At 50.3% G+C, this 16,634-nt stretch overlaps 2 protein-coding genes across 5 annotated transcripts in view; one reads left to right on the forward strand and one right to left on the reverse strand.

The window, feature by feature from the left end:
• The window catches only part of DNM1L (dynamin 1L), a 56,548-nt gene extending 55,155 nt beyond the window's left edge, over positions 1-1,393 (forward strand). For all 4 annotated transcript variants that reach the window (XM_088478282.1, XM_088478284.1, XM_088478283.1 and 1 more), the window contains one exon: positions 124-1,393. In XM_088478282.1, the coding sequence (XP_088334408.1) occupies positions 124-180 (57 nt within the window). In that variant the 3' untranslated portion in view covers positions 181-1,393. The remainder of the gene's footprint in view (positions 1-123) is intronic.
• Positions 1,394-3,419: 2,026 nt separating this feature from the next.
• On the reverse strand, positions 3,420-16,044 carry YARS2 (tyrosyl-tRNA synthetase 2). The gene is made up of 5 exons (XM_088478286.1): positions 15,185-16,044; positions 13,923-14,090; positions 5,503-5,658; positions 4,873-5,043; positions 3,420-3,699 (listed from the first exon to the last, which is right to left on the reverse strand). The coding sequence occupies exons 1-5, from the start codon at positions 15,931-15,933 to the stop codon at positions 3,540-3,542; spliced, it is 1,404 nt and encodes a 467-aa protein (XP_088334412.1). The 5' UTR covers positions 15,934-16,044; the 3' UTR covers positions 3,420-3,539.
• Positions 16,045-16,634: the final 590 nt, after the last annotated feature.

Genomic DNA, 16,634 nt, shown 5'->3' on the forward strand with positions numbered 1-16,634 from the left:
ATGTGGTCTGTGGCAAGCAGGGTGTGCTGGGACTTGTAGTTCTACTACTGCTAACGAGCCAGAGTCCACCTCTAATTTAAGTGATACCTGAATTTTGAATATTATGTCTTCCTTCATCTGTAGGCATTGCAGAGAGCAGGCCAGATAATCGCAGAGATCCGGGAGACGCACCTGTGGTGACCTGGCCATTCTACAGGCCCCATAAAAGCTCCAGGAGACTACGCATAACTTGAAGACTGATAGGAGATTGCCAGTCAGTGTTTGCTTGTTTAGAATTTTATTTATATAAAAGGAAAAGAAAACCTCTAACCGTATATAAATGTGTGAGGAGAACATATGTACCAGAGGGAACCTGCTGTATTAAGCAAGTAAAAGTTATACCATTCACAAAATAAATATTACGTCCAACTATTTTCCCCCATCCCGATTTCCTGTTGTGATTCAAGCTGACCAACCATCGTGATGATGGAACAAAAGCATGCTGGGAAATCCCTAATCTTTCACCTTTACTCACTTTGACTATAGATATATGACTTGGAGTCATGTGAATAATGGCATGTTATCGCACTCACTGGTGTATATACACTTTGCCTTTCATACAATAAGAGACAGAATAATTGGAGAAATAAGCTGCACCCTCGCAAATACTCTTTCAGCCTATAAAATGCTGCCCTCGGTATGTGCGCCTTAATTGTCACCAGGGCACATTTTTACACAAATCTAGACAGAGAACACTTTAAAATTGTTTATTTGTGGCTTTATGAAATGTCAGGGGTTGTTTTTTTTTTTTTTCCAGTGCCTGCTGCAGTTTTATCATCTTAATTATAAAATTGGCCTATATTTCTGTCAGACTTGTAGCAGTGACTCCAATCCCAGTGTCTGAAAGTGCAAATTGTTCTGTCAGGCTAATCTTCAAGATGGAAACTACCTCCTGACAGATGTCGACCATCTTGATTTACCTGCCACGAGCATTTGCAAGAGAGAAAAAAACCCTCTCTAGATGCACCTGCATTCTCTTTTGTGGTTAGGGTATAGAATAATTTAAACACGTAATTTCTAATGTAACTTACCCCTCACAAAAGAAAGCTTTATTGCTGAGCAAGGTGTAAGTTCTGTGTTGTATATGTCCTATTATTTTTCTACCTCCTGAGGTGTCGACATAGTTGTGTAATATAATAAAGGGACCTGCACCAGATCAGGAGTTTGATCAATGTTTTGTAATACGTCTGCTTCTGCACCAAGTCTGTGTGCTGGAGGGGAAGCCGCTGCCTGCAGCCAGCTCCATAGCGCTGCTCCTCCTCAGCCACTGCCGCCACCTGTCGGTACTGAGACATATATTGTATGTTCTGAGATGTCTGTGTGTATCATTGTAAATAAACTGGTGCTGCAGAAAGTGTCTCTCTCCCTGACTCGATCGCGATTGTAGCCATTGTCTTGTCCACTTAAGAGAAACGGCTTTCCAGCTGTTGTGGCACTAGAAGTCCCAGCATGGTCTGTCACAGGGATTAGGCAACCATTGGAACTATGCACCGCAGCGGGATACGGTCAACATCCCGGCAAAGGGGATATCGACACTTAGCGCCGGGATTCTGACAGGTATTCTGGCATCCCAAAGGTAGGTAACTGGGTTAGGGAGGGGGGAAGGTTTGGTTTAGACACCGGAAGGAAGAGTTAGGTTTCCTACTGACAGGTGTCTGGATCCTAACCCTGTTGGGATTTGGACCGCCGGCTTCCCGTACCCAACCCCATCTTACCCTGCCACATTAGTGTGCCCCAACAGCAAAACTGTGACCGGGCATGCTGGGATGTGTAGTTGTGCTGTAGCTGGCGTGCCACAGGTTGCCCTATCCGGCCATACTGGGATTTGTAATCTTACAAAAGCTAGAAAGGCCATTTTCATACACCTACACTCGAGCACAGATTTCCTGAACAATTCAGTAAAGCATTCCCTGAACACAAGAATGACCTGAGCAACATGGCTACATTATAGTGTGACTTTTTTTTCTTAAGTGAAAATACATTTTGCTCAGTCATTTATTCTACAAGTCATTGTCATCTTCTACAAGAGTGACTGCCATGGTTATGCAAAGTTGACTCGTTAGTGCCCCCCAGTGGCTGCATTCTTATTTGTAGATAACTTGATTACAGTTAGGAATAGTTTATTTACACCAGTGGTCTCCAACCTGTAGCTCCGCGGTGTTAAGTTTGGTAGCTCATCTAGCTGCAGTACTGCCAACTCAAATAGGAGAAAGTAATGTCTGACGTGTGCTCCCCCGTGGCATTGACGCCATGGGTGGAGCCACAGGGAAACATGTCAAGTGATCGCTGAAGAGGCTGTGGCAATCACCTGACGTGCTTCTCCACGGTTCCACCCATGGCGTCTACGCCACGGCAGTGTGAGTGACTCCGGCCCAGCCGTGCCGAAAAAAGTCAAAGCAGCCCCGCCTGTATCTTTTGCTCCTCCTACTGCACGTACCTCTTTTGAGCCGGTAATTAACAGTGAAATGTGCCGGTGCTTAGATTTTATTTAAACTACAACAATATCACTGTAATAATTAAATGCATTTTTTTTTTTTTTTTCATTTAATGACCTTCCATTGTTCAGTTATTAGCCAGATTTAGTTTTTCTACAATTTTAGTAGCTCTTCAGGTTTCATTTTTCCAAGCTAGCTCCCACCTCAATTAAAGCTGGAGGCCACTGATTTACACAAAGTGTAATGGAACATGCTGATGTTATTAAAGCAAATTCTGTAGTGAGTAAAAGAACTAAGAGGGGTGGATACAGCGAATGCAGTGACATGTCAGATTGGAGCTACATCCTGTATGCACTAACAACACAGGTGTGAGCCTTAATTTACTGTGGAAATCTGCTTTCAAACATCTCCAGTAATCCACCTGCTGCTGCCCCCCCCCCCCCCATGTCGTTGGACTCTATTTTCTATTAAACTAATTATACAAAGTGTGACATTCAACGGAGCTGGACAGATTGAGGCTGCAGGTTGGCACCTTATGGAATGGGATTGTTTAGCTGCCAGTTGAAATACCAACAGCAGCTGGCTGAAGGGAGGAAATCCTGACAGCAGAGGTAAGTACAGCTAACCCTCCTTTAGTGATGCCTACCCCTAAGTCTCGTCCTCCCCCCTAAGAGAACGGGCACCTGTACTTACCTCGTTCGGGCCTGCGTTGGGATTATGACGCCTGTCATAAATCCCTAGCTGGGAATATACATCCCCGCGTTATCCTATGTGATCCATGGAGGTGACCAAAAGAGCTTCACTTCTATTTAGAGATTGGTTTTACTCAGATATTTTTGGATCCCAGAAACTGCATCATCTCTACTTCTAATGGGCATTATTACATCTGTCATAGCCAGGTCATGGTGGTGCAGAAATCACATTCAGGAGAAAGCCACTATGTACTATCCAACTGATCCAGTTATTTATTAAAGAGTTCATTTATTTATATACATACAAAACACAACGTCTCACTTAGTGAGAATAACGTCCGGTGCGGAGCGCACAGTGGCCGGCCTCCGCGTGTCACAACTGCAGCCACTTCACAATATAGAAGTTCTTCTTCCCAACCTTGATGAGGGACAGTCCATTGCGTAGGATGTGCTGTCCGAGGACAAGGACCTCGTCCGGGTTTGTAACCTTACTGTGGTTGAAGCTTACGCCCCCAGTGCTGATTACTTCAAAGCTGAAACACAAGAATTGCTCAATTAAAAACAAGTACACAGAGCGCCTGGTCGCACTGCACTATGGCTCTAACAGAAGGGAACTGAGTGCTGCAGGAGGTACACCGTATCTGATTGGATGTTAGAAAGCCCTGTCCAATCAGGGGCTGGATTCCCTGCACACCTCTCATCCAAGCAGACAACCTCTAGTACAGGGTTAGGCCACCAGCAATAAACCTGTAAGGGCCATATTCAATTTGATGCGAAAAGCCATGTCCGCGTGTTTTTGCTGATGTCATTATCGCCTGTTTTGATTTTACTCCATATGCAATTTGAAAGACTTTCCGCCTAGGCAGAAAGTCAATGTAATAGGGGGAAAAGTTTCACCTATGAATAGGAGGTGGAAAAAGTGCAGAATTGGGGCTTTGGGGTGCAATGTGCAGCCTTCAGACAGTCCCCCAAAGGTAATCTGTCAATAAAAAAATCAACACCCCAAAAATAACTGACTTTGGTGGCACAAAGTTAAAAACTGACGAACTTGACTCGGGGGGGGGGGGTTTCGAGCTGCTGCTGCTGCTTGCGGAAGGTGGATTTTTCACGGTTTGTTCAACTTTAATTTAGCAACTTTTGAATATGCTGGCCCCCATTTTCAAGTACCCCAAATTTGCTGGGATAACTTATTTTCAGCAAAAAATACTCCTGAATACTATTCCGCACCACTTATACAAAAACGCTATTGAGCTAGTTTAAAAACACCAAATACCTTCAGCAAGCCAAATCGGGGGGGGTACCATAGCTAACCCCCCCTGTCAGAGCATCTTTTGGGGGCGTCAGGCTGATTTCCCCAAATCTGACAGTACTTTCCACCTGTTCAAGTTTCGCCGGGTCCCGTTTTCGCCTACTTTCAAATTGAATACGGGGTAAAGCGCGCACACGCGCAATACTTTTCCGCCTGCAAAACACGCGATGTAGGCGGAAAGTCCGAGGAGGCAAAAAAGTATCGCGGGTCTGCTCTAATTGAATACGGCTCTAAGCTGGGTATTTAGTCCTACATATACTATTTGGTCATCAGTCCAGATGTAATCTGCAGATAAGGGTAAAAACTATTCTGACACAGGAGCACCTCTTCATTACCGGGACTCCAGGGGATTGGGAATCAGAGCCCAAAGTCCATGATACAAATAATAAATACATACCCACGGGCACCGTCTGGGATCGCAGATACTTTTAAACAAGCGTCTAGTACTCTGGTGCCAGGTTCAAGCATCAATTCTGCAAAAGGCGCCCCCAGGAAGAGTTCCTGTAACTCCTGGTCGGTCATTGCTTCTAGGGCATCAATGCTGTTATGATATAATGCCTGGGTGCATCTAAGAGAGGATTGAGAGCACATACACTATGGTCATATAATAACAGCAAATCTCACTTTCTACCCTGCATGTGAAAAAGTAATTATACGGCACATAGAAACCATACCACTGTTTTAGGAACGGAATAGTTAAGCCTCATTCAATAGTGTATTACTATTAGAGCTCCATGCAGGGGTTGGGTACGGGATGCCGGAGGTCAAAATCCTGACGCTGGCATCCAGACAGGGTTAGGATACAGACCCCTGTCGGTAGGTATCCGAACCCTCTTACCCCTAGTGCCGCCGCCTCCTCCTCCTCCCCTTACCCCCCTAGTGCCTCCTCCTCCCCCTCCTGTACAATATGAGATTAGAACCTTGACCCCAGTGCGCTGCATTAGTGGGGATACAAGCTCCCACCCCTCTATGGACGAACATTTGGGCCCAATTAGAACAGACGCTGTAGGTCCCGCTCCACACTCACCTCTTGGCGGACTCCAGCCCTTCCTTACCATGAACGAGCTTGGTCACCTCTGCAGCCAGTCTCTTCTGCGGTAATCGCTTCTCGGGCTCCTTGGCGTGCTGCTGCATGATGTGCTCAATCTCCGGCAGCGGGAGGAAAGTGAAGAGTTTCAGGAACCTATAACAGATGGTTGTAGGCACATGTGGTCAGGAACCAGGGCTGTAATGTGGATGAGAGATGTCAGCAGGCCTAGAGCAGTGACCATTATGGATCCGGCTCTTACTGACCATCTGGTGAACGCGGCTGCGTAGCAAAACTTACTAGCCAAATAATAGGAAGGGACAGGTGTGATGTACTAGATGCATTCAAATATACTAACGCTACATACACTACTACCTAGACCATATCACTGACCTAAAAACACATTGAAATGAATGGGGACAAACTATGATTTTGATTTTTTTTTCAATTAATAGCCTAATAGGTTAATTCGGACATTTAGAATTACTTTGGCGTTTTCATCAAAATAACAAATGATCCTGATTTTTTTGGTTTTGTTTGTGTCTATGTGCCTGGAATCCCCGGTACCATTTTCATCACATCAGAAGCCTTTAACTTGGTGCTTAAATCCTTTGTGAACTGTGTAACTATGCTGAATAATGAGAGCTCTCACTTCCACTGTATTACCGCAATAGTTGTCAGCTTTCAATACTGAGCATTGTCAAAGTGATTCCTAACCAATTAACCACTTAATCAAAGTCTTCAAGATCTGTTGATATTGGTGAATATAGACAATGAACTCTCCTGGTAATGCCCCTAGGAATGGAAACATACATACAAAAAATAATTAGGGATACACCCGGCACCTCCATAATGGGTACAAATGTTACTGTTTCCCTGAATGATCCTGCTTGTTTGGCCAGTAATGGAAAACTCCTTAAGCGGCGGTTTCCCCGGGATGTAGTTTGGAAGCAGAAGGTCTAAATGCCGACCGCCGGCTTCCAGACTTTCTAATCCCGGCGTGGTACTAATGACAGGTGTGGAAAACTCGACGCCGGAAGACAGACGCCCGGCATAACGAACGAAGGTAAGCCGGGCACGGGCAGCCGCAGGGGAGGGAACTTAGGTTTAGGCTGCGCGGAAGGGAGGGGTTAGGTTTAGGCATTCAGAGGGGGGATTAGAGTAAGGCACTTAGAGGGGGGAGGTTAGGCACCACGTTTCAGCCTGTAAACGGCCTCTGTCAAGGACACATCAATCGATATAGGTGTAGCACTTGACATACTGTTCTCTAAGGGTTCATTTAGCATAATGAAATCTTTTGTTGAAATATTATTAGTATTAGCATACCACTGGTTATGATTTAGTTTTTAAGAATTAATAAGGACACTGTAGTAATATAGTAGTCGTGCAATTGAGTACTATCGGAAATTGCTCTGTCCTATACATTTCTAGTCCTAAAATTCCTCTTTTAACCTACAGCACCTGGTATTCCCTTCCAAGTACTAACCAGGCCTATTACTGTTTGGCTTCCAAGATCAGATGGGACTGGGCAAATCAAGTCATGTATGGCTGTAGATATACATCATAGGGAAAGGTGGTAATCACACCAGCACCCCTAAGGGAGGGTTAGGGGGGGGAATTAGGTTAGCGATACTTACCTTAGGGACCATCTGGATTTTCACCCTTGCCGGGCTGCCGCAATTTGAACCGCCGGCCCTGCATCCGGCAATAATACCTACTACACCCGTTTCCCCATTTACAGTGACCTAGATTGATAATTACTCATCTACTTGTGTAAAGGTAAAGTCAGACCTCAATGATTAGAAACAAAGTTAATAGTCGTCCTCGTAGGATCGGTGTGACACAGGAAAATTACTACTTTACCCACGTTTCTTTGGAGTATTAATGGTTTGACCTGCCTCTGCATTTTGGTTCATATGAAGGGCACTATTATAGTATGGGGGAGATGTATCAAAGCTCGGAGAGAGAAAGTACCAACCAATCAGCTCCTAACTGCCATTTTGCAATGACAGCAGCTAATTTATTGGTACTTTCTCTCTCTCTCGGAAGATTTTTAAAGGAGAGAGAGACATTAACTCATTGCTTCCAGCCATTGTTGCTTAGCCATTGAGTGGCTATGGATGAGTCTGTGCGTTTTGTTTTGCACTAGAGGTAAAGGGGACAGATTATCTGACAAATTGAAAGTAGGATTTATGTTAAATATATTAAACTTGGTATCACATAGTGACTGCAGTAATTATTTTTGGACGATGTATTTATGTTAGTCTGTAGACTAATGAGCTCATTTCCGGTTTATGTAAAACTGGGGCTCTTTAATGGCTGTGAAATAAAAGTGCCAGATTAGCAGAACTAACCGAGAATTATTGTTACTTGTTAGCTGCTGCGGAACTACATGTCCAGCTCTGGTTACTCACTCTCTACCTATTAAAAGAGAATAATATGAGATATGGTAAGAACTTACCCTTGTTATCTCTATTTCTACGAAGTCCATAGGGTTCCACAGGATACCTTGGGGTATAGGTGTGACGTCAGTCGCAGGGCACCAAAGAGTTAAGCTTTCAGCCTCCCAGGATGCACTAGGTCCCCCTCCTATACCCCGCCCCCGGGCCAAGGCACCTCAGTTAGTTACCAAGCCATAGGCCGGAGGAGGAGAAGGAAGAGAGAGAACAAAGATCTGGACACATACAAGAATCACATTCTCACCAGAGGGAGACGGAAAACCGGTGACCAGAGCAAAGCCCATCTGCAGCACAGGTGCGACAGGGCGGGAGTCCTGTGGAACCCTATGGACTTCGTAGAAATAGAGATAACAAGGGTAAGTTCTTACCATATCTCATATTTTCTACTTCAGGGTCCATAGGGTATCCACAGGATACCTTGGGGATGTCCCAAAGCAGTATCCTTTAAGGGTGGGGACGCTCCTGTGCAGAAAGGAGAATCCGCCGCCCGAAGGAAGCATCCTGAGAGGCGAAGGTGTCAAACCTGTAATACCTCACGAAGGTATGGACAGAAGACCACGTAGCAGCCTTGCAGATCTGAACTGCCGAGGCACCACGTCGAGCTGCCCACGAAGGACCCACAGACCTAGTGGAATGAGCCTTCAGAGAAGGAGGGACCGGTAGGCCTTCATGAAGATAAGCTTCAGAAATAGCCATACGGATCCAGGCTGCCAAAGTTTGCTTTGAAGCAGGCCAACCCTTTTTACGGAAGCCAAAGAGGACAAACAAAGCGTCCGACTTCCTAAACGAAGAAGTGCGGTCAACATAAGTCCTTAAGGCCCGCACAACATCCAAAGAGGCCTCACCCACGGAAAGACCCGGTGAGTTAAAGGCCGGAACAACTATTTCCTCGTTAATATGAAACTGGGAAACAACTTTGGGAAGAAACTCGGGCCGAGTGCGGAGCACTGCCCTGTTCCCATAAAAAACCAAGAAAGGGGGTCTACAAGAAAGAGCCCCTAACTCAGAAACACGTCTGGCCGAAGCAATGGCCAGAAGGAAAACAGTCTTAGCTGTTAGCCATTTAAGATCCACTGAGCCCAGTGGTTCAAACGGCGGTCCTTGGAGAGCCCTCAGGACCACAGCCAAATCCCAAGGCGCCACAGGTGGAACAAAGGGCGGCTGAATGCGGAGAACACCCTGCATAAAGGTGCGCACATCCGGGATTGTAGCAATCCTACGGTGAAACCAGACAGATAGGGCCGAAACCTGTACCTTCAAAGAAGCAAGGCGAAGTCCATGATCTAGTCCCGCTTGCAGGAAGGCGAGAATCCGAGACAGACGAAACTCCCGCGGTGCATAACCTCTCGGTCGACACCACTGGAAGAACGTATGCCACACGCGATGGTATATCCTCGCGGAAGACGGTTTCCGAGCTCGTAACATGGTACGCACCACAGAGCTGGAAAACCCCCGGGACCTCAGCATGGCCGTCTCAACAGCCACGCCGTCAAAGACAGCCGAGTCAGGTCCGGGTGAAGGCAAGGACCCTGAGACAGAAGGTCCGGTCGTAGCGGCAACCGCAGAGGAATGTCCACGGACAGACCCTGAAGGTCTGAGAACCAGTGCCGTCTGGGCCACGCGGGAGCTATCAACAGGAGCGTCCCTCCTTCCTGTTTGAATTTCCGGATTACCCGTGGAAGAAGGGAGACCGGAGGGAACAGGTATGCGAACCGGAACGTCCACCGGACGGACAGAGCATCCACCAGAGACGCCCCTTCGTCTCTTGTGTGAGACCCGTACACCGGCAACTTGTTGTTGTGCCGGGACGCCATGAGGTCGATTTCTGGAAGACCCCACCTGTCCACCAGTAGTTGAAAAACGTCCGGGTGCAGGGACCATTCCCCCGGATGAACGTCCTGGCGACTTAGAAAGTCCGCCTCCCAATTGAGCACTCCCGGGATGAAGACCGCTGATATGGCCGGAAGATTGCGCTCCGCCCAAACCAGGATCCGAGAGACCTCTACGAGAGCCGCCCGACTGAGAGTTCCTCCTTGCCTGTTTATGTAGGCCACGGTGGTAGCATTGTCCGACTGGACCTGCACCGGGCGACCCTGGAGAAACCGCTGTGCCTGCTGGAGAGCATTGAAGACCGCACGGAGTTCCAAGATATTTATTGGAAGCTCCGCTTCTGTCGGCGTCCACCTGCCCTGGAACAAGTGTGGACCCGAAACTGCTCCCCAGCCCCGAAGACTGGCGTCCGTTGTCAACAGGACCCAATTTGGAACCCAGAACGGACGTCCCTTGTTGAGGTGGGTCGTCTGTAACCACCACGTAAGGGACAGGCGAACCTCCTGGGTGAGCACAATCGTCTGGGACTTCAGAGACTGAGTCAGCCCGTTCCACTTGGACAGGATCAGGTGCTGCAGAGGTCTGGAGTGAAACTGGGCGTATTCCACCATGTCGAACACCGACACCATGGAGCCCAGTAACCTCATCGCCGAGTGTAAGGACACCCGGCGGCTGTGCAGACAACTGCGCACCCTTGACTGTAAAGCAGAGATCTTGTCCTCCGTCACGAAGATCCTTTGCTGTCCCGAGTCCAATAAGGCTCCAAGATGCAGAATCCTCCGAGACGGGATTAGAGTGGACTTCTGCCAGTTGATTAGCCAGCCGTGCCGTTGCAGCAGTGCAATGGTCAGGTCCAAGTGGCGTAACAGGAGCTCTGGAGATCCTGCCACCAATAACAGGTCGTCCAAATACGGCAACATGCGGACTCCCTGCAGCCGCAGAGAAGCCGCCATCACCTTGGTGAAAACACGTGGTGCTGTTGCCAGGCCAAAAGGTAACGCCCGAAACTGGAAGTGGTCGCTGCTGATTGCAAACCTGAGGAACTGTTGATGGCGCCAAAGAATAGGGACATGCAGGTAAGCGTCCTGTATGTCCAATGACACCAAGTAGTCCCCAGGTTCCAGCGCCAGAATGATGGACCGTAGGGTCTCCATCCGAAACTTCGGGACCCGCAAAGACTTGTTGAGTGCTTTGAGGTTGAGAATCGGACGATATGACCCATTGGGTTTCTGTACCAAAAATAGATTTGAATAGAAACCCTGGCCCCTCTGGGAGAATGGAACCGCCACTATAACTCCAGCCTGGAGCATAGTGTGCAATACCTTCCGCAGCTCCGTAGCCTTGTTCCGGTCTGATGGGAGACCCGTGGTGAAGAAGCGAGCCGGGGGTCTGTGCCGGAAGGAGAGGGCGTATCCGTGGGAAACCACCTCCAGAACCCAAGTGTCTGTCGTAGTGGTCGACCAACACTGGGCGAACTGTAGCAGGCGGCCTCCCACCCTGGGATCCCCCAAAGGGAGGCCCGGACCGTCAGGCCGCAGGCTTGTCATCTGGCTTGGGGGCCGGACGTCTGGTACTCCATGCCTGCTTCCGGGGCTTGACCGATTTCTTAGGGCCAGCCTGTCGAGGAAACGACTGTGGTTTGGGCCTGCCCTGGGCCCTAGATGACCGAAAGGACGATGGTCCCGAACCAGATGGAGCAGCGGCCGACGGGAGACAGGCAGATTTGGCTGCCGCCAGCGTGGCCACAATCTTATCCAGATCCGGACCGAAGAGAACTTCTCCGGTAAACGGCAACGCTTCCAGACCTTTCTTGGAATCTGCGTCCGCCTTCCAGGATCGCAGCCACAAGGTGCGACAAGCAGCTACCGCTGCTGAAGAAATTCTAGACACCAGAGTACTAATGTCTAGAGCCGCCTCGTTGATGTAGGTGGCCGAATCACGGAGATTGCCAATCAACTCCGCCTGATCGGCCGGACAGTCGGATTCAAAAGAAGCCTCTAATGAATCCGCCCAGCGCTCCATCGCTCTGGCAACCCAGCAAATGGCCATAGCCGGCCGTGCTGCCCCCCCTGCAAGGGAATAAGCGGACTTCAGGCAGATTTCTACCTTGCGGTCCGTAGCATCCTTAAGGGAGGACATGGATGGCATCGGCAATGTGGCACTACGGACAAGACGGGTCACGTGAGAATCCACCTGTGGAGGGGATTCCCACTTCGCAAAATAATTATCCGCGAACGGATAAGCCACCGCCAGACGTCTCTGCGGCTGGTATCTTTTGCCAGGTTGTTTCCACGCCTCCTCTAAATGGTCCACCAACTGACCCGAAAGAGGAAAGACTGTGGCATCGCCCTTCACATCTTTGAAAAAGGCATACTTAGATTTAGCCGCTGGGGGAACTTCGTCCTCAATCACCAAGGCTGTGCGGACCGCCCGAATAAGTCCAGGAATATATACTTTGGACTTAGCATCAGCGTCCTTAGTATGGAGAGGTTCCTGATCGTAAGGATCTAGAATCTCCCCATCATCAGACGTCCCTTCGTCATCCTCATAAGGAGCGGACAGAGACGCCACCGGCCTTTTATGAGACCGCATCACAGGCTCCCCTTGCAACACATCCGACAAGTGCTGTACAGAACTCGTCAGGGAGTTAACCCACGCTGGCTCCTGAGAACCCGGGAGCGGGGAAATAGGGAGACTGTGTGGTACCACCAATTGTCGTGGGAACCCCTGCATGGGTGACGACACCACAGACTGCTGGGACAAACCCATCGGAGTAAACGCGGGCTGCGGAGCTAACTGGCCCACTAAAGCTGTTAACGCCTGAGCGAAACAAGCCCAGGGCGGCTCCTGTACCGGTGCTGTAACCGTAATAGGCCGCGCCATGGACAAACACTGCCGGCAAAGGCCCTCCGCGCTACCCTCCCCCTCCGCTAACGGTACTTTGCACGTGGTACACTGTAGCCGGAGGGGAAAATCACTTTCAGACATGATGGCACCACGTATGTGACCTCTCTCACCAATTAAGTATTAAATAGGCGAGAGACCACCCTGCAGCACCGCACCGCAAGGGCTTTAGCAGAAAGAACAGGTACAGTAATAAAGCTGACAGTTTAGAGAAGAAAAGATTACAGGCAGCAGCGCTAGCACAGTCACATACAATGCAGAAAAATAACAATTCCTGCACTAACAGCGCTGATCACTCAACTACACAGACACAGGGCCTGGTAGGACACAGCGCTGCATACACAGACCTGACCACAGCGGAGGAGAGGTATGCGGGGGGACCCAGACCACGATGCTTCCGTCCAGCGCTTCCAGCAGCGTTCACCATGCGTTCTGGAGAAGATGGCCGCCGAGGAGCAGAGAGGAGGCTGGCCTGGGGGAGGAGCGCTGCCACAGGACCAGTCGGCAGCATGCAGAGAGGGCTGTGTGCAGCGGGGGAGGCGCCGGCTGTGAGACAGGGAAGGCGCGCTCCCCTGGCATGCATTTAACCCCTGGGACGCCGCAGCGCTACCGCTCTGCTGCGGTCCGCTGTCCCAGGGGGTAGTGGAAGCGCAGGTTGGTCGCCTGGCTCCACGCTGCAGCCAGTCCCCAGGGAGCCCCCTGCCTGGGGACTTAGGACCATGTGATCAGCGGGGACCCACCGCGGGACCCCGCTGCTTACCTCTGTCCCCCTTGAATCCGGCCATGGTCCGGAGCATCTGGGGTCACCGCTAGCTGTGACCCCAGACGCCCACCAGCATCCCCGGATCAGTACCGGCGTTCTGGTACCGGCGGGGTGTAGGGAAGACAGCATGGACGTCAGGACTGACTGTCCATGCTGTTCATCCAGTTGTGCAGCCACAGCTGCATGAAGAATAAGCTTCAGGGGCTCTTCTAGCCCCCACTCCAACAGGTGCACCCGACTCCGGCCGGGCACCAAACTAAACTGGGGTGCCTTGGCCCGGGGGCGGGGTATAGGAGGGGGACCTAGTGCATCCTGGGAGGCTGAAAGCTTAACTCTTTGGTGCCCTGCGACTGACGTCACACCTATACCCCAAGGTATCCTGTGGATACCCTATGGACCCTGAAGTAGAAACTATTACATTTATAGGCTGCCGATGGCTCTCCTGGGGTAAGTGCCAGACTCACCTCTCTACACAGCTGTCCTGCTGCCGCACAAAGAACTGATAGAAGTCAAACAAGGGAGTGCGGTCCCTGTTCAGCCACACGGCATTCCCAGCCGACTTCCCCAGCTTGTCCCCAGTGGTGTTAGTGATAAGAGGCAGCAAGATCCCAAACACGTCTTCGCCCGTTGTTCTGTACAGGAAGTAAAGACAGTAATACAATGTATAAATGCAAATCACCATAAACATCTGTTTAATTACTTTGCAAATGGTAAATTGCACAGGAACTAAAATGATGTGACATCAATAGTTATATAATGAAGATCTACGGTCTGGGACACCTCTAACCTCCGTGGAGGGATCCACATCATTACACACACACACACACACAAGACCTCCGTGGAGGGATCCCCATCATCACACACAACCTCCATGGAGGGATCCCCATCATTACACACACACGACTGTCGTGGAGGGATCCCCATCATTACACACGACCTCCGTGGAGGGATCCCTATAATCACACACAACCTCCGTGGAGGGATCCCCTTCATATCACGCACAACCTTAGAGAGGGATCAGCAATATTATCACATATATGAACTCCATGGAGGGAACCCCATCCTCACATACATGACACCTATGGAAGCGTCACCATCATCACATATATAACATCCATTTTGGGATCCTCAGCAAATACATGACATCGACGTAGGACCCCCACCATCATATACATATGTAGTTATACCCATGACGACATACATGACACTTATGGAGAGTAACCCTAAAATGACATACATGACACAAATACTGTATGCATATCATAAATGACAAACACATGTTGGGCTGACCTCTGGACAAAGTAGTGCCCATACATTACACACACACATAGATGACATACATGACACACACAGATCAGGCTGACCTCTGGGTGAAGTCGTGCCAGACATTACACACACAGATGACATAAATGACACACATGTTGGGCTGAGCTCTGGATGAAGTGGTGCCCAGACATGACACACACACACACACACACACACACTGGGCTGATCTCTGGATAAAGTGGTGCCTGGACATTACACACACACAGAGATGACATACAATTGTAAAGCGAAACGGAATATGCTGCCTATATAGGAAACTGTTAATAAATAAATAAAATACATGACACACACACAGATCAGGCTGACCTCTGGATGAAGTGGTGCCCAGACATTACACACACAGAGATGACATACATGACACACACAGTGATGACATACATGACACACACATTGGGCTGACCTCTGAATGAAGTCGTGCCCGGACATGAGGTTGCCCAGTTGGTCGCTGCCCCCCAGCTGGATGCGGCAGCCGTACTCCCGGAGCAGGTGGTAGAAGTCATAGGCCTGGAAGACCTGGTAGGAGAACTCGCTTAGGCTCATGCCCTCCGGGGAGCGGAGCCGGCTCTGCACACTGTGTCTGCTCAGCAGCGACCCCATGCGGAAGTGTCTGCCCACCGAGGCCAGGAACTCCACGGCGGGGCGCTGGCGGTACCAGGTGCGGTTATCCAGCACAGTCACCCGGCCCGCTGCCCGACCCCGGCCCCCGCCAGGCAGCAGCTCCTCGTAGTGGCCGAAGATCCGCTGCAACGAGTCCCGCAGCCCCCGCACGTTCTCCTCCAGCTGCCCGGGCCCCAGCGGCTCCCTCTCCCGGCTCCGGCCGCTGGGGTCCCCGATCTGCGCCGTGGCTCCCCCGATGACGGCGATGACGTGGTGCCCGGCCCGGTGGAAGTGCATCAGCCCCTGCACCGCCAGCAGGTTCCCCACATGCAACGAGTCAGCCGTGGGGTCAAAGCCGCAGTACACGGTCTGGGGTCCGGAGGAGAGCAGCTCGGGGAGCCGGCCGCCGGCGGTCTCGGCCGGGAACATGTCTTGGAAAAGCCCACGCCGGGAGGCAGACAGCAGCGGCTCGGAGAGGCCGGACAGGCAGCGGGCCTGGGGCCGGCTTAGCCGGGGGATGGAGCGGAGAGCGTGTACTATGGGCGCCGCCATGATGGGAAAGCGCGGGGGCTGCTGGGAAACCCAACAGAGGCTGGGTGCTGAGAGGGACCCGGATGTGCACACACAAGAGCAGCACCTCTGATGATGTCAGCATCATGTGACCGGCTGGGTCAGAGTCAGTGATGAGCAGCACCCTTATACACACCCTAGTACCCCGACAGTACCCTAATACTGCTTCCAGTACTCTTATACACACCCTGTACACTGACAATACCCCAATACTGCTGCCATTACCCTTATACACACCCTAGTACCCCGACAGTGCCCTAATACTGCTGCCATTACCCTTATATACACCTTAGTACCCTAACACTGCTGCCAGGACCCCGACAGTACCCTAATACTGATACCAGGACCCTTATACACACCCCAATACCCTGATAGTGCCCTAATACTGCTGCCAGTACTTATACAGATCCAAGTACCTTAATAATGCTGCTAGTACCCGGACAGTGCCCTCATATTGCTGGCAGGACCCTTATACACACCCCAGTACCCCGACAGTACCTAAATACTGCTGCCAGGACCCCGACAGTACCCTATTACTGCTGCCAAGACCCTTATACACACCCCAGTGCCCTAATAATGTTGCCAGTACCCGGATAGTGCTCTCATACTGCTGGCACGACCCTTATACACACCCCGGTACCCTGACAGTGCCCTCATACTGCTGGCAGGAGCCTTATACACAC

The sequence above is a fragment of the Taudactylus pleione genome, unplaced genomic scaffold (genome assembly GCF_031769625.1).
Source record: "Taudactylus pleione unplaced genomic scaffold, aTauple2 ptg000212l, whole genome shotgun sequence".
Classification (NCBI taxonomy): Eukaryota; Metazoa; Chordata; class Amphibia; order Anura; family Myobatrachidae; genus Taudactylus; species Taudactylus pleione.